We start from the raw sequence: 19,289 nt of genomic DNA, 5'->3' as shown, positions 1-19,289 counted from the left end.
ACAAATCTGTTTAATTATGCGAAATATCATTTCCGCGAAAACCCGTGGCTAAAATAAAATCAACAGTGTTTTCTACCATAGTCTACAGAAGCCCTGGGAAATTTGAGATCGCAATGCTACAAACCCAAGACACATTTTCTGGGTGAGTAGAAGTTCAATGAATTTCATGTTCCCTTCACTGAAAGAAAACCCAACACAACGAAATCATGCAATATAACCTTTTCTACAATTACTTAATACTCTACTACTTCAAACCACTTTTTTCAATAAGTTTGACTGATAAAATGCTGTTTTTTTTTACAGATACCAATCAGACTAAACAGACTGAACAACAAAAGAAAAGAGTGGTGGCACAAATCAAAATCAAACCTGCTACTAAAGAGCAAAATTGTAAGAGTCAAGTAGTGTATTTATTGAGCTCAAAGGTTTCCCACACTAAACTCCCAAGAGGTAAACTAATAAGCCTTAAAGTTCATTATATTATACAGACACAGTCTGTTCCTTAAAGAATCGACTCTGCATTTAACATACATGCGAAATTTGTTGTTCTTCTTTGTAGTTAATTCCCGTGATAGTTAAAGAGGAATGAATACGTATGGGTGGTACAGTGACTTTCGGTTGGGGCTGCGTGGATGGCGACATTTGTCGTTCTTTTTGTCAATTTTTAGTTAATGCAGGATTCTTATTAGATAACCCCCATGACTTTAGCCTGGGAATCCATGCTATGAAATTTCTTCTTTGATAAACTGATGGCGAAATATGAATAGCGGTTTGGGCTGCCAATTTGAATTTCGCTCCTGAAAATGACAGTTGATGAATTAGCCAATGAAAGTTTGTTTTAGTTTCTATGTTCAAACTGCTATAGAAAAAAGCGCGATTTTTTATTGTTTACTCATTTTTATTTAGTGAGTGAGTCCTGCGCTTTTTCAACTGTAAAAAATGTGAGTCCAATATTGGACTCACAGCTCGAACCCGTCTTGTGTACATCAAATTATAAAAAACACACGACGGGTCTCCTGTCTACCATGACTTGAACCAGCATTTTAAATGTATATAGTTTTAAGATAAAGTAGGGGGATGAGTTGACTGGGCTAGTTGGGGGACAAGCAACTTTGAACCAAGAGAACAATAAAAATACAAATTTCCATGAATAATACTTTCGCTCTTTTTTTTACACCCTTGTTATTCTGTCATCTGTAAAAATATTGAAAAATACACATTTTCATAGGGGTGGTTGAGAAAACGTCAATTTTATGTCAAAAGAGATTTCTAAAAAAAATGTAAAAACAGAAATTTATTGAAAAGTTGTACCGTGAGTGGTCCTAAATCCGACAGCCCTGCCTAAATCCGATGGGGTCTTTCAAAGATACAAACTAAAATAAAAACAAACCTTTCGCTGTGACGCAATGAAGATACCAAAATATTAGCAAAAAATATTTCTTATATTCATTATTTTGTTGTCACTATTAATATTATGATAATCGTTTATTCATTTTTCTTTAGTTCTGTAATAATTTTTCAGTTTCTTCTAGGTTCCCCATTGTATTAGAGAAATCTATTTTATTTTTTTGTAAGGGGTTATCCTGCTGTGTTGCAGCGAAAATATATTCAATTCAATTCAATTCAATTCAATGTCAACTAAACTGAGATATTTGTTACACTGAACCAATTGAACCAAATATTTCAATAATTGCTTCTTATACAAAACATAATTTCTTATTACAAAATTGTTAACGTTTTAAACACAAGCAACGGATCAGACTGAATAGAGGTAATTGTTTTTACAACTCACACTTTTTCAATCGCATTAATTGACATCTTGGCATTATAGTTATCTTTTTGTTATTTTGTTTTGAAGAGTTCTTGCAATAGTTTATGTTCAACTTGGAGAGGGAATGTTTGTAAACATGTAATTTTTTTTCATAGCAGTTATTTGGGGGGGGGGTTTGGTTGGGGGGGGCTACCTGGCAGACAACTTTTGTGCCAGAAAAAAATTATGACATACACGGTTTCTTTTATATGTTTGAAACCAAATTATTATGCACTGACGTCTGAAGACATTGCATAAAACGCCTTTTTAGATGAAAAAATGAACAAATAAATGACCCGTACCTGAAGTCCGATTCTGATAAAGGTACGCTTTGTGCGTGAAAGGAAAGATTAGTTTTGAATGAATAGCTAAAAAAGTCCTATCCTATTGGCTGAATATTTTACCACTGAGCCTAAAATATGATTTTCTTCTCTCTAAAATTGTCCCCAACTAGCAAAGTGTTTGTCGACTACCGTAAGTTGGTCTAATATCGACATCCTTCTAGTTCTGACACCCTTCTTTAGAGTTAGGAATAATATGAAGGTCAGAATTCCTGATGGAAACTTTTTTCTTTGCTTAGCGATCAGAGAAGAAAAATCTTTTTCTATCAGTGATTCTGACCTTACTATTCTATTATTCCCATCTCTAATAAGGGTGTCAAGATTAGAGGAGGGATTTCGGCATTAGACCAACTTACTGTGCCCAAGAGAATTATATAGCAGTTATATAACTGTCCAAAAGCCTAATGACTCCATATTATGATGAAGTGGTTAATTTTTAGGAAATCATCAGGTTTTTATATTGCTATTTTATTCAAAAAAGTGCGCAGAAGTCAATAAAAACTGATTGGCAGTTGACATTTAATTTATAATTCTTTTGATTTTGTGCATAATTCTGATGCTGTTTTGGCTACACCAAACGCCAAAAGAAATCACAAGGCCTCGTTGACCAAATGTTCCCCAGGGTGGTGGAGGTCCTGAAAAACCCTAAAAATACCTAAGCATTTCAAGGGGTTTATTTGCCTCATCATCTAGTGGAATACAAGGAAAACTTACTTGGGAAAAGTGACAATAATATTTTACCTCAACGTAAAATTTTCCCCGACAAAAAACCTTATTAAAGAATCCATAATAGCAAACAAGGCTGAACATTTGGATATTGGATGAGAAACCGAAACGAGACCGAAGAAAAAATAGAGATTAATGAAAATAATGGAGGGAAAAGTGCATCTGTCAACTTTGCCTCACCAAAATATACAGGAGAGCTTTTAAAACTATGTTCACACTATACACAAGGTAGCTTCTTGAAACGCAACGATTATCCAGCCTTTCTAATTCAGATTTATTTGCATCGGCCAAAAATTCTGGGTTCTATGTACAGTAAGCACTTTTACGTTGGCAATAGCCAAATTTACGTCGCATTTGCGTTGGCAATAGTCGAATGTCAACGCAAATTAGAATGGCTGTTATCAATGTTATAATTTCTTTTTGTAATTTTACCATCGTAACTATTCGCAGTTTCATTGCTTATTTATTTCTTTTTTGTTGCATAAATTTACTATCGTAAAGAATCTATATACCATAAAAAGTACCTACATTCTGAGGGGAAGGGCCCTAGCCCTTCGAAAAGCATACAAAAGCATACTGGGGGAGGTCAATCAAGAAAATGTACATACACTTTGCAAATTGTTTCAAAATGTTTATAATTTCAAGTTTTTTCTAACCTGCTATTTGAAAAATCAAAACCTTATCAACATTAACCCAATCTTACTTGTGTTATCCATAATCAACCTATTATCATGAACATATAAACGACTGGACATATACTTTTATAGTCTCTTTGAAGCGAGCTTCGTTGCGGCCTGTATTTCAAAATTGGTATGAAAAATCTGACAATATTCCGTCATAATTTTATTTCTTTGAATTATTTAGGTAAAAGGATTTAATCGAGCTTGAACATTACTCCTAATGTACAAAAAAATTATTTTTGAATTTTTTCACAAGTTTGTATATAATATATTTTATCAACATTTTCAACTCTAAAATGCAGAATTTCAACTGCGTGTATACTTTTGAATCCCTTTTGTCACTCCAATAATTTTTTTTATGACTTGAAAAAAATAGCTTGCCAAACTTTAGAGCCTGTGTCATAAGAATATCGAAATTAGAATGCGACACTCTCTAAAATTATTAGACACTTTTAAGTCAAAATTTAGAAATATTAGTCGGAGTTTTGACAAGCTGACGATGATTTTGCCTCTGTTATCTTTGTTATAATATAGATAAAAGACTTGAGAAGAGTAGAACAACAGAGACTTTTGTCAAAGTTTTGACGTTGTTAGCAAGGTACTCCCAAGTGGTATATCATCAAAATCTATTGTTTCATTTTTGCTTTTAACGAGGCGGCAACGAAGCTAGCAGCCCTTTCTACAAAAAGACAAAGGAGATGGATGTCCAGTCGTTTATATGTTCATGCTATTATATACAATTTTAACTTTCTTTAACTTTGATATTGCGTCAAAGAATTATGTCATTGAAATCAAGACTGGACTTGGACCCCCCTAGAGGGGGTGGGGTGATCGGAATAGTAAATGTAATGGTGAGCATACAAGGGGGATAGGGGTAAATTTTTGCTCATGAGAAAATCTGGAAATGAAAGCTAGACAAGTGAGATTGAAAATTTTTTAAGCCATAATCTGTATGCACATGTGGTGAAAGTGTTTTTACTGATCTTTAAAAAACAATGGTTTCATAAAAATTCATAAAAACCTCAAAGCATTTCTGAATTTTTCAAAAGAAGATATTCTATTGCTGCTATAGAGCAATCAATGCCAACAGCTATGTATTTTGTTCTGATTATTCATTTTAAAAACTGAAGTACTTTTGCCAACTTGCTACACTTTTTTTCACAGCCATTCAGATTCAATTTAAATGTTGCTAAACCTGCAACTTTATACAGAAAAGTTTTGGTGATGTAAGATCAATGAGGGCGATGACAAAAGTTAGACCCCTGAAAATGGACCCCCAAAATGGAACACAAAATGGACCCCCAAATGGAATCCCTTGAAATTAGAATTTAAGACTGGTTCAGGCTTTCAGATAAAGATTATACATTGTGCGTGGGTTAGATTTATTTGTGTGGGTATGTGGGTAAAAATGATTTTTGCCTCAGTCGAAATATTTTTTCTGTTGGTAGAATCCTTTTGTGAGTCAAATTTTTTGTGTAGGTCAAAACCTTTGCTTGGGTAGGATTTTTGTGCTGGTAGATTTTTTTTTGCATCAGTGTATTATGTGACTAGCCTTGAAATACATAGAAGTGGGATGTGGGATGTTGACACGTTTAAGTGGGACACTTAGGTGGGACTCTAAGTGGGACGCTAGTGGGGTGATAGTGGGATGTTTAGGTGGGACGTTTAGGTGGGAGACGCTAGTAAGTGGGACATGCAAGTGAGACGTTCAGGTGGGGGGTGCTAAGTGGGGTGCTAGTGGGATGCTCGGGTGGGACAGTAGTAGATGGGACGTTAAAGGAAAAGAATATTTTGTTTTTATAATCTAAATTATAATATTTTTAGAATCAATTCATTTCATTGCCAATAAAAATGAAAGAACTTCGTGCAAAAGTTAGACAAAAAGAAAATAGACTTTAAATCTTCTTTTTTTTGCATTTCAATTGTTCATGAATTAACCACTTTTTGGGAGAGAAGAAGAAGAGGGGAATACTTTCTGATCTTTTGCATCTTCTTATTATTTATACTGAGGGAAAACCCTTTGTTGTTATGATTCGAATGTTTCCCCTTTCATTCGGATTCAAAAAGTAAACATCTTGTCTCTGGGGAAACCCCTCTGATTGGAATGTTTACTGTTTCATATAAATAAATAGAAACTCTTCAAAATACAGTAGACTCTCAGTTATTTGAAGTTCCAAGGGGGTAAGAATAAACAGGAGTTGGAATAATTGAAAAATTTGTTTTCTCGCAAGATTTTCAACTTAACCTTAATGGCAGGATGGGGATCCCATTGTTTGCTTCAATTCTCTAGACCGAAGGAGAAAATCTCACTTTTGAAGAAATCACACTTTGAATAACCAAATTATTCAAATGAGTGCAGGTTTAAATAACCGGAAGTTTACTGTAGGTTTTCGTGTCCCAGCTCAAAAAATGTAAAACAGGTGATGCAAGTTTTTATTAAGCTGTTTATAAGAACTTGACTTGTTCTTCCTTTCACTTGATTATAAAACACTTAGAGTCCTACCTGAATACCCCACTTAAGCGTCCCACGACCTGAATGTCCCACAAAAGGATTCAACCCAGGCAAAAATTATTTTGCCCAACACAAAAAATATTTTTACCTAGGTACCCATGCAAAAAAATTGGCCCAATCACCCACGCACCCATTTAAACCACGCACCCACACACCCATAACTTTCATTAATTTATAATATTTATCTGTAAACCTGAACCAGTCGCAATTTTTAATCTCAAGGGGTTCTATTTGGGGGTCCATTTTGTGTTCCATTTGTGGGTCCATTTGAGGGGTCCAACTTTTGTCTTTGCCGAATCAATGGACAAGATAAAAAATTCAAAATTAAATTCAAAATCTAAATCCAAATCAAGGAATTAACATTTCTGCTAAACAAAAAAATCCCCAGAGTATTTGAAAAATTCCCAAGGGGCTTAGCAGTGTAGTGGTTATCAATCTTGACTGCTGATGCCGTCCATGAGGTCAGGCTTCAATTCCTGCTTAGTGCTTTGATTCACTTGGCAGTTGAATGTACCCTCGTCCTGTGCCAACCCATGATTATCTGACTTGACAGGTGTGAGCATATTATACCTTATTCTGCCTTATTTCAAGCAAAGCAGTTTTAGTTTTAGTGAACTGTCATTCTCAAATATGAATTAGTTTAACAAGTTCAGCTTCTTTTTGACATATTTTGAAAGGATATTGGAAACCTGCCAACTTTGCTGAATCCAATCTTTTTAATAAATTTGCAGAAATTCCATCTAAAATGTTATAAAAGTGGTATAAGTACCCTTTCTATCTTGTCACTAAATATCCAAATTTCCAAATGTTTCAGGGCTCCAAACAATAATTTGAGATGTAATAATTTTGGGGTTTGCTTTATCCTATTTTCAGTTATTCTTTTCCTTATTAACAGTCTTCTTCGGTTACATACAATTACATTCCACTTCCAATTTTGACTTCTAGTTGTGCGTCATCCTTGTTGCTCCTCCGATTGAGATCTGATCTTTCCTGGATTTTCTTCACTATTTATATATACCTTTTGATAGTTTCTGATTGATCGATATTTTTGGAATGTTTTGAGTATGATTCCCTAATACATCATCTTTATAAAAACGAGGCATCAATGATTTTAAATTGGGCCATTCCATTTTATATCCATACAGGGGGTGATTTGAGCGAAATTTCCATGGGGTCTAAAAGAGTGTTTTTCCAAGGGATCTTTTGCAAATTTTTCCATTTTCCAGGAAGTATCCATACATTTCTAAGGAATATTTTTTGACTTCAAATAGTTCCTCCACCCCCTGTATGGAAATTTAGTGGAATGGCCCATTTCTTTGGACATTTTAGTCTTCTTTTTGGACCCTCTGAAGATCATATGTGCCAAAGTTCATGCTTTTATCACCATCTGTAGTATTTTTGTGCTTACAGACCTCGTTATTAAAAATCCTGCAAACAAGATCTTTTAAGATTCTTTTATCTGAAAGGTCCATTCACCAACAGAATTGATGGGGATTGATATTCCCATATTTTTATGGCTGGGGATCTCAATTCTTTTGTTTTCAAGTCATAAAATTCAGTGGGGATGGGAAAAATAACATAGCCATAGGATTTTTCAGTGAGGATCGGTTTATTTGATTATTTTCAGTTGGGACGAAAAATGGAAGATAATCTTCCGTCGGAGACGATATTTTGGCCAATTTTTTTCAGTGGGAAGGGGTCCCAGTGAGTCTGTGAGAAGGGGATGTGATATGATTCTATTTTTCTACATTTTCAGAGAAAAGAGAAATCCAACCAAAATGTCCAGTACATTGCATTTGCCATTGATGAGTCCAGCCAAACTTCCTCCTGCTGCTAATAATGTAGACGACCCTAATGATCCCAACGATGAGATGGAAGAGGGTGAAGTTGAGGATGATGGTGATGGGCAAAGTGCTCGTAGTCGGGGGATGATTCATACGAAAAGGATACAAAGGATGAGCCCAGAACGTAGTCGGGATAAGAACCGTCGAAGTACAAGTCGTGATAGAGGTCGTAGAAGCATAAGCTATGATCGAACTCGCAGAAGCAGAAGTCGTGATCGCGGTCGTAGAAGTACAAGTCGCGATAGAAATCGTAAAAATAGACGTCGCAGTCGAAGCAGAAGAAGACGATATAGTCATAGTCGCAGTCGCACCCGAAGCCGTAGCAGAGGAAGGTATCGTAGTCGCAGTCGCAGCAGGGGAAGATACCACAGTCGTAGTAGAAGTAGAAGTAGGGGAAGATATCGTAGTCGTAGCAGAAGCCGAGGAAGACGCCGTAGTTACAGTCGGAGTCGCAGTCGCAGTCGTGGAAGAGATCGTAGTCGGGAAAGACGAAGAAGTAGAGAAAGAGATAAGGACAGAGGGCGACGAAAATCATCACCATCTTCTAAAAGAGATCGATCCAAGGAAAGCAAACGTAAATCGTCCAGAGAGGAAACACCATCAATTTCTCAACCGTTACTATCTCCAAATAAATCGGAAAACAGTAAGAGCTTCTTTCTTCAATCTTAACCCTATTAGCCCAAAGCTTTTTTAACTTTGGTATCCCCAGGGGGGTAGAATCTACCACCCTCGATTATTTTCGATCTAGAAGAGCTATGGCCATGAAATTTGGTACAGATGTTCTCCATCATAACACAAATTTCCAAGAAGAAGAAAAAAATTGACGTCATTCAAAAACCGATGACGTCATCACAAAATTTCCACCTGTTGGAAAAAAGCCCAAATATATGGTTTACAAAAATGTCGAACCAATAAAGATATTTAGATTCTGTTTGAAGATTCTGAAAGATAAAAGGCTGTTCTTTAACATAATTGCCGGTTTTGCAATTTCCATAAAGATTTTTTCTTAAAATCTATGCTGAAGATGAAATGATAAATGATGACGTCATCATTTTCAAATTTTTTTTTTTAGTTTTTCAAATTTATATTGTCAATTCTCAACTTCAGTTGAGCTACAATCTGACAATGTCTGTCTGTCTGTGTGTGTGTGTGTCTGTCTGTCACAAAAACTTTAGGGCAGCCTGTAGACTTCAAAAATGCTTGGATTTGGCTGAAATTTTGCACACTTGTTCCTTGGGTGAATATCTGGGGGTGTTTTTTTCTTTTTTTGAAAATTTTGATTTTTGGGGTCTGGGGACGAGTTTTTCGCCAAAACGAGGCTAAAACTTTAGGGCAGCCTGGAGACTTCAAAAATGCTTGGATTTGGCTTAAATTTTGCACACTTGTTCCTTTGGTGAATATCTGGGGGTGTTTTTTTCTTTTTTTGAAAATTTTGATTTTTGGGGCCTAGGCACGAGTTTTTCGCCAAAACGAGGCTAAAACTTTAGGGCAGCCTGGAGACTTCAAAAATGCTTGGATTTGGCTGAAATTTTGCACACTTGTTCCTTGGTTGAATATCTGGGGGAGTTTTCTTCTTTTTTTGAAAATTTTGATTTTTGGGGCTTAGGCACGAGGTTTTCGCCAAAACGAGGCTAAAACTTTGGGGCAGCCTGGAGACTTCAAAAATTGTTTGATTTGGCTGAAATTTTGCACACTTGTTGCTTGGGTGAATATCTGGGGGTGCTCTTCGCATTTTTCAAAAATTTTGATTTTTGGGGCCTGGGAACGAGTTTTTTGCCAAAACGAGGCTAAAGCTTTGGAACAGTCTACAGGCCTCCAAAATGATCGGGTTTGGTTGAAATTTGGCACACTTGTTCATTGGGTGAATATCTGGGGGTATACAATTGGGCCTAGGAATGATTTGAAGCCACTGAAGTTGAGCCCAGTGCGTTGCGCACGTTCGACTATGTTTATCACGTGTCAAAATTTGAAAATGATTAAATAAATAGATAAATAGTTCAGAGGTTATCAGCACTTTTAAATTTTGAGTTTTAAGCGTTTTTAGCTGGCTTTTATGTCATGTTTCACAATAAAGTCATAAAACCTGATCTGGACAACCTATGACCCTAAAATTTTGCACAAGTACTCTTAATAAGATTTTGTTAAAAGTCAGAAAGTTTCAAGTCGTTTAAAATTTTTTTCTCTGAGATATACACAAAAGAACTCCAACGTGATAGATTCTACCCCCCTCGGGCTAATAGGGTAGGACATCATTTAATGTATCACCTACCATTTATTTAAACAGCATTTTTAAAGAAAAGAAAAAAACAACTTTTCTTAGTTTCGGCTCTTTGAGAAGATTCTGCTTTGTAAACACATAGGAGCGTCTCCTTCTATAACGTAAAAGAATACCTTTGAATTTTTAGTCTTACAAGGGACAAAATTGAGAAGAGACTGTCAGTAATTTCTTTGGTTGTTACACTCAGGCAGTCTCTGAAGGTTTGCCAGAAGAATGTCGGAGGGGGAATTTAGAATAATAGACTTTTAATCTGAGTTTGTTAAAAATTAGACTGTGGAGTGTTTCTCTTAATTTTTTGATTATTTTTCTTTATTCAGAAAACGAGCAGAAATTCGACATTGGTAAACTCCTTCCAAGTAAGACTGAACTCTCAGAAAGTCTACCTGCTCAACCGTATTTCATCGAAGATTTGCGTGACTTAACAGTCAAAAAGACAATCGATCGTGGACTGAAAAGCGTTTCTTCTGAACGAGACGAGGATGAAAAGAAAAGCATGATTAATTTCCTCGACAAATTAACGGATCAAGCATTAACCATCAAGGGACAATCAGCTCCGAACCTTTCAAGACAGAACAGTACATCCAAAGATTCAATAAGGGATTCCTGTGACGAAACCACGAGGAAGCGATCAATATCAACCAGTAGCGCTGGCAGCCATGTCCATGATGGTACCACACCAAAGACTGAACTTACGACTCCATCTTTACCAACTCCATTTAACACATACGACCAAAAGAAAGCTGAAATAGAATTGAATGCACAAAAACTTTTACAACTTCAACTTCTCCAATATCAGCAATCGAATACAATGCTGGCTCAAAATATAAACACTTTAAGCTTTTTAAATCAACATCAATTGCTACAACAACCTGTTGCCACTAGTTTAATCAGTCCGTCTGGTAGTTTATTGAACAAGAGCATCAGTAGTACACCAAGCACACCTCTAGTATCAAGCCCTATAGTCATACCAGAGTCTTTCGATTTCCCATCAACTACAAGTGTTAAACAAGAGGCAGAAATTAAAACGGTTATCGACAAAGAAGAAGGAAAGGAAGAAGAGACAACGATCAATCATGAAGCAGCATCGTCAAAACCCCAAGAGAAGCCACCAAATAACGATATTGAGAAATCTACAGACAATAATTTAGAGCAACCAACCAATGAGCAACTTCCAAGTGCTAATGACAAACCTGTTAGGACTAAGTATCATGGGTTTCTCCGAAAACTTGAGAGGTCCACTATGAACTCTACAGAACTAAAAGCAAAACTGAAAAAATACAATAAGAAATTAGTACCCGAGGAAATCGAGAGGCTACAAAAACTTATAAACCGTAGAGAAGAAAAAGAAACAAAACGTAAACAAATTGAGAATAAACGTAAACGAACTGATAGTGAATCTTCTAAGAAAGATAAACTAATAGATCTACCAACTCCGTTAAAATTGAAACATTCGAACGATGCGCACAAGAAAATAGAATCTCCATCCTCGTCAATATTATCACCGCCAGCAGTTCTGTCACCTACTGGCTCAGATCCTAGACTAACTTCACCAAAGACTACATTCTCGTCTTCCAAATTAGCAGATATTTACAAACCACATATTCTGTCTCCATCGGCTTCGGATTCACCGCCTCCGCCTCCACCACCACCCCTACCTAAACCATCAGAACCCACCAAGAGGTTACCACCATCACCTTTGGTCTCACCTTCCATCAAAGAACTGAAAGTCGATGGTCGCAAACTATCGTTATCAGATTATCACAAACGAAAACCGAAAGGTAGTGACTCTATGGAGAACGAGTACCTAGCATTCTTGCAAAGTATTGGAGACGAGCCAGAGCAAGAAGTCATGACTTCACCAACAACACCTCAATCAACCAATCAGAAACTCGCACCCAAACCCCCGCCTACGACCGATGGTATCGCTCACTGGTCTGCATCAAAATCCTCACCAACAATTTCTAAGAAGCCTCCCCCGCTACCATCTCCGAAAGTGACGAATCTCCCATTAAATCAACCACCAAAGCCATCAGCATCACAAGCTCCCAAGCCAACGACTACTACAGTTCCTATAAAGAAATCGCCTTTAACGCCAACTGCTTTGTCTCTGCAACAAACCCCTAACCAGTCAAACATACTACCAAAGAAACCTTCGACTCCTCAATCGACCAAGCAATTGCCAGCACCACTTTCTTATACACCAACTATTAAACCAAAATCAATATTAGTTACACACGAATCTATAAAGAATTTCGACAACAAGAAAATCGAATTCCCACCTACGACAAAACCTTCTCCCTCCATTTCACCTACGAAAAAGCCGCCTCCTCCCGAAAGCCCCTCCAAAACCGCAAAAAGTATTTTGGCCTTACTTGGACCACCTTTACGAGATTCAAAGAAAAATCTATCTGCACCGAAATCACCAGTAGATAACGCTGAACGCAAAGGTTTCCTTTGTGGCGAATGTGGGCGCTCTTTTGCTGGCTTTGTCGACCTCGAAATTCACGTTAGCTCAAAACACAAAAATGTAGAGACCATCAATAAAGAGTTGAATCCGCGCAATTCGATTAAAGCACATAAGCCACACCAAGTCAAGAAACCCCTCCCAGCTGTTGGTGTGACTTTTACCAAAATCAAACCAACGGAAAATCCAGATAACGTTCGTGTACATACGTCAAAGAAAACCACCAAACCCTCGGTAAAAAATATAACCAAAGGTAATGATTCCTCCAAGAAATCAAATAAACCGACTAAAAAGTTATCTGATACTGACATTAAACAAGAACTGGCAAAGATACGAGAATTACGCGAAAAACAAACGAAACACACTTCTGAAACCAAGAAAGAGAGACAAAGGAAAGACAGCACAAGTGAAAAAGACTCTACTGATAATAAAAGACTGAAAATGCTTTCCAAGGAAGAAATTAAGGATCGTGAACGACGTATCGAACAGAAACGGCTTAAAAAGAAACGTAGGAAGGAGAAAGAGCGAGCGTTAAAATTGAAAGAACAAATGGAAGCAAAAATGAAAGCTCGCCCTCAACAAACTGACGAGGAACAAAAATCGGCTGATGATACACGAGAAGATCAAACGACTGAATCGAAAATAGAAACTGAAATCAGTTCTCAATCCCCTCATGAGGCGAGCTCCCAAGAGACGGACGCGCAAAATGAATCTGGTATTGTTATTGGGAAACGACAATCCAAGCAAACACAGCGTAAGAAGGCTTTCATGGACGCACTGAAAGCACGGCAATCGAGGCGTAAACAAATGCAAGATTTCGTCAAGGAAGATAACTCCGACAATCCGTCACCGTCGGTATCGATAATACAGACATCTGTCGTTCCGAAGGTGAAATCAACCAAATCATCAGGGATGATCAAAGCTAAAGAAGTCGTTATGAAAAGCAAGAAAATGAAACGTGAACTCAAACTTGAACAACTGAAAAACCAATCGAAAACTGACGTGCCAACCACACAAGAAATTGTCACGCCATCTGAAGTTACTGTCCAACCAAAAGAGAAACGTATCAACCTTCACCAACAAGTAGAATCTGTCTTCAAAGCTTCTGGTAACAAGAAACAAGCGACGCCAACGCCCTCACCACCCACTGAATCTGCCACTGGTGAGAAGAACAAGGATGGCGCAAAAACCTCTAACGAGATTGAAGGAGTTTCTTTTGAGAACACGACACTCTCTGAAGAAGCCTTGATGAGGATTTTCGATCGGGTGCAGTCATTGAAAAAGAAAAAAGAATCAGCGCATGACAACGTCACTACTGAACCACCATCTGCCAAAACAACGCCGTCGTCAAGGAAACCTTCGATTTCCGACGATGAAGATCCGACAGTAAGAGCACTTAAGAAGAAAATCGGAAAAGCGGAGCGAGCCGTCCGCGTCCTGATGAGAAACCAACGTAAAGACGATCAAAAAGACGACAAGACGATAAAATCAACAAATAGTCGCTCCCGAAGAAATTCTACTGACAATCCGACAGTTCAAGTTGAAAGAGTCGAGCCGTTAAAAGTTAAACTTCACATTAAGATGGCAGACTTCCATTCAGAAACAACGGCCGTCATGGCACCGTCATCGGAGAATGAACAGCAACAACAACCGCAACGACAACCGCAACGCAATGGAGAGATAGACGTCGATGTCGTTAATGTCGTTGACGTAGAAAGGAATGACGACGTCGAAACACAAGAAGATCAAACGAAAGGGAAACGTAAACGTAACAATAAACGGCGTAAAGGCGGATATGGTTCGCGTAAACGATCAGCACGTAACGCTTCAAACGCTGCAAAAGAAGCAAGAACGAATTCTCCGCAGCAAGCAAGTAATAGTCAAACGTCGCGCCGTAAACGTAGTAAATATTACGTGTACGAAGATGAATTATACGCGCAACAGATGAAACCAATTTACGAAGATTCGACGTTACTTGGCGACCTCGACCAATACAACGTTGGGAAAGATTCACCACAACAACACTCAGAATCAGACGTTGGTTTCACAATGCTGTCGAAAGATGTCGAATTCGATTCAAGTTTTGACTACCAATCGAAAATTGACCAACAAGCTTACCTTACAGCAGACGATATCTTTTCTAGCCTGTTATCCTTGGCTGATGATTGCTTGACAAAAGAGGCTCTTCGACAGATCGAGGATGAGAAAGAACGACGTATACAAGTTGATGTTAAAGACACTATTAATGAGATTCTCAATGAAGTGTGTCCAATCACCGATGAAGAAATAGTTCGTGATGTTTTGTACAAATTAGTTGAAGATGTTTCAAAAGGTTGTGTTGCCATCAAACGACCATACATCAAAGAAGAATGGGAAATTGACCTATCATCTAAACTTCATCCAGGTAAGGAGCTACTGCATGCTGATACCCCTACCTTCGGGTAGACAGCTATACCAAAAAAGAGACTTCGGGTCGCCCTCGACTGTGGTCGCAAACTTACTTTTTTACGTACTTACTGCATGCGGAACCGAAATTTCTTTTGAAATATATATATTTTATGCCCTTGTTTTCGAAGTACAAAGGGTATACTGTATTTCATTATTTCTTGAAACTTTACTAGTTTTAAAAATCATTGGAATCTTAGCTTTTTGACTTTTTTTCAGCTTTGACAAATCAGCAAAATGAAGCGGCCACACAACAGAAAGAGAGTGACGCAAAACCGACGCAATCCAACTTGCGACTCAGTAAGGGAATCTTCATTTGTAATTCCAATTTGTTTTACTATTTGTCTTTATCACTTAAATTCACTCCCTTTTCCTTCTATCTAGGTTCAACGCGAAACTCTGATCTCACACACCTTAGTTCTAAAGTGATCCTCCTTTGGCAATCATCTACAGCATTATCGTACTCATATTTTTCCCATTTTGTTCCTAAGGTCGGAATGACAATTTAACGCCCCTGGCAACAGAGAAACTCAACCAGACTCAAGACTTATACATGACGCTCGAAGAAGCTCAAAGCTCAGAAGAATCAATTTCTAACGCTGTTTCGTTTGACCATAAAGATAACATTATTGGTAAATCTTGAATTTCAATTTTCCTGTTAGCAACTTATTTCTACTGGTTATTTTATATACTTTCTGAAGACGAAATTTATTCTGCTTATTATACATCTTACGATTCTTTTAAACACAAGGCTGAACACCATTAAAATATTGGTTTGCCGTCATCAGACCGACCCAGAAAATGTTATAGCCATTTATTTTGAAGCAGGATTTTTTTAAACCTCTGTTATGTCAGTCTTATTCCATCTTAAGTTTAAGAATCATGAATTCCCTTCTAGCTTTTCCGTAAATAAATTGTAAACAGGGTTTTTATAAATCCTCAAAATTACTCGACCGACTCTCCTCCAAAAGCTAGGGTCGGCTAACGGCCAACTAATATTTTGTTCTCAGCCTAGTTTTGGATGTTATTCTAGGTTGGTATGCTCTTTTACTGTTTTATCTTTTGTTCTCCACACTTTAGCGAAAGATGTTGAAGAGACATTATCCTCGATACTGCTTACTATCGAAATGAAACTGAACAACCAAAAATGGCTCTCAAAAAGTGAGCAAGATCACACCAATAAGATTTGCGTTCATCCAAATGCAGAAAATACTGGAGAAAAAGAGCTGGTGTTTCCTAAGACTCTGATAACGAAAGCTGAACTTGCTATCCCTGTAAATAAGCTGAAAGAGGCATGTCAAAAACCACCAGAAATCTTAGTTGGGTTGGACGAGCAATTGGAGCTTGTCATCACACAAAAACCGTCGCCGTCAAAGCATACCAACATTGCAGTCAAGGAATCTGACACTGAAAATCGTCATGGAAAGAGAGCTTTAGAAATGGTAGATGAAGAGACAACATGTGAACCAGGCCTTAAAATACAGCGTCAAGATGAAGAATCTGCTTCGATTGACTTATCATCTGCTAAGGTCACTCTGGATTCGTCATCAATAATTGAAATATCGAATGAAATAAAAAAATTATTAGATCAACAGCCAGGAAGGAATGACGATCAAAGGACTAAAGGTATTGACGAACAAGACTTGGAACGTGAATCGAGAATGGAGAGACGTAACCGAGTTTCCATCATGAAGAATGCCTTATATATTTCAACTTTATGTATTAAAGAAGAACCTATAGACGAATTTACGGAAGTTGACGTCCAAGTTTACGATACCGACGATGAAAAAGAAGTTACGGAATCATTTACGACTGACGTCCGATCGTTGAACAATAAAATTACTAATTTGAAAACGTTAGATTTGAGGGCTGGTTTTGGGGATGTTGATAAACCTTTGAAAATGTATTCTTGCCATCGTAATGTTCATGAGGAATTTGTACGTAGTGACGAAATGAGAGATATCCAAGAAGAAAGAGAGTCGAAATCAGAGCTAGTTGATTCTAATCTACCTGTTTCTCACGAAGAGCTCTCGAAAATTTCGAAAGAAATTATCAAAGAATCGCTTCTCAAAACACCGACTAAAGTGGACCCGGTTCATCAATCCGATAATGAAAAATCGCCGACTTTCTTTAAATGTCGGGATTGTACTTTATACTTTAAGTCACGAGAATCGTATCATTTTCATATGAAATCTACGCACGGTGCTAAGACGAATGGTGTGACCACCGGAAAGTATATATGCAAGTTATGTCAGGTTGTTTTGTCAACAAAGAAACAATTATTACGTCATGTTACCTTTAAACATGGTAGAAGTAAAGTGAGCGGCGATAAATGTTCGATTTGTAGATTGAATTTTTTGAAACGAGCGTACTTGAAATCGCACATGAGGATCTCACATGGTGTAAAGAAATGATATTGGATTTTGACTTTGGTTATATGTAAAGTGAAATATTTTAGTATTTTAGGGAATGTTTTAGTTTTCGCGTGTTTAGCAGTTTCAAATTTAAAATCTTCATCGAATGAATGAATGAATGATTGATATTTTGTTGGATATATACTTTCGCTTTTCAGAATTTTAACGATTTTTGCCATTGCAGTGCGGGCCTTAAAGTTCTTTTTTTGAAATGATTTTTTACGAAGAAAAGCATTATTTTTCTAGCAGTCCGATAAAAACACCTCAAGAAAATTTAAGGTTATTCCTTGCCTTATTTCTCTGTTGTTTTGCCTGTAGCTAGAATTTTTTTCGAATATAAAAAAGATTTTTTTGCAGATTTTTTGTTAATATTTTTTTCCATGTAAATATTTTTTTCTGCTTTGTATATTTTTGGATGGAGATTATTAGTAGTACAGCATATATTTTTTATCAAACTTTTGAAAAAAAGATTTTTAACCTTTAGGTAATATTTAAACAGACGAAGAGAAAAAGGAGAAACTTTGCTAAGTTTGCTGGCGTTTTATACAATTGCATTAAGAAATAAGTTTTGGAATCGAGGAATAACCAACAGCCACTTGAAAAAATTAATTTAGAGCACTTTAATTTTTGAGAAAAATTGATCCAATACAGCATAATGAAAAAAAAAAAACAGTCAAAAAGTGGGTTTGAGAACCTTTGACTTGAGGTTTTGTTGCAATAATTTTATGTGAAAAATAATTATATAGCTGAAATTGGGAGACTTCAAGGTGCCCCTAAACCAAAAATTAAGCTACCAGTATCAAAAGAATAATGTCATTTTTTCTTCTTCTTCTTCTTCGCTTTCAAAGATGGTTGCGGTTATTTTGCTCAAAAATTATTATAGTTCTCTGAATTATCTTTTCTTGTGGTTGTTGACTTAAAATTCATAGTTACAAACCTGTATCTCCAATTCGCTATGCACGTTACTTTATTTGTTCAATGTATCTTTTCTTACCCAGCCTCGTCTCAATGTACTTTTTCAATACACCCTTTCGACCGTAGTCGCACGGTCAGGTGCGTGCCACTTTATTATTCAATTACCCCCTAAACTCGATCAAATCCTTTTATTACATATTTTTCTATTGCCTATATGTTCGAAAAAAATTGGGACGGTTTTAGGGTGGTAAAACGGACAAAAAAAATGCCTGCGCGGCAATTGGCGGCTACGGTCAAAAAGGTGTAATGGGATGAAATTTCAGATAACCTTTTCTCCGGGGATTTATCCTATTTTTCTATCGATGTGGATCCAACAGAATCGTTATGATTCATGGAGATAGATCTGTATAGTTTCCATTGTCCTAACCTCCTTACGCATTAGACTTGTGTATTCTTATGAAATGGCGAGTACTGGTTGATTTTTTTTATAAGCAAGTGTCTTTCATTGTATTAGGCTCACATTATGCTTAGAATTTTTAGAGCCATTGTTTAGGTACCAAAAACTGAACCTGCATATTCTTATAAACGTTATTCTTATAAAAAAAAACATGTACATAGTGTCACCGGGGCGGTTTAAACCCCCCTGTATAATCGAACCTCCCCCCTAAAGGCCAACCCCCTCCCCCTATAAATTTCTGACCACTAGGATCAATTTTTGACAGGGATGGTGTCAAAATATAGCATGCTATTCGCACTGAAAACTATCGCTAGAAGCAAAAGAAGCAAACAAAAAAAAACATAAGAATGATAAATTTATTTTGTAAAAAAGTTTGAACCCCCGCTAATAATTGAGACTTTTT

General features: G+C 36.9%; 1 protein-coding gene across 1 annotated transcript; it reads left to right on the top strand.

Moving 5' to 3' along the window:
- The first annotated feature begins 84 nt into the window (after nt 1-84).
- LOC136812163 (serine/arginine repetitive matrix protein 2-like) lies at nt 85-17,631 on the top strand. Its single transcript, XM_067068639.1, has 7 exons — nt 85-142; nt 304-390; nt 7,826-8,556; nt 10,509-15,059; nt 15,320-15,400; nt 15,592-15,732; nt 16,181-17,631. Exons 3-7 carry the CDS (start codon nt 7,848-7,850, stop codon nt 17,512-17,514), a joined length of 6,816 nt encoding a protein of 2,271 aa, XP_066924740.1. The 5' UTR covers nt 85-142; nt 304-390; nt 7,826-7,847; the 3' UTR covers nt 17,515-17,631.
- Nucleotides 17,632-19,289: the final 1,658 nt, after the last annotated feature.

Source organism: Clytia hemisphaerica, unplaced genomic scaffold, assembly GCF_902728285.1.
Source record: "Clytia hemisphaerica strain Z4C2 unplaced genomic scaffold, Clytia hemisphaerica genome assembly, whole genome shotgun sequence".
NCBI classification, from domain to species: Eukaryota; Metazoa; Cnidaria; class Hydrozoa; order Leptothecata; family Clytiidae; genus Clytia; species Clytia hemisphaerica.
This window is presented reverse-complemented; position numbering and strand designations above follow the sequence as displayed.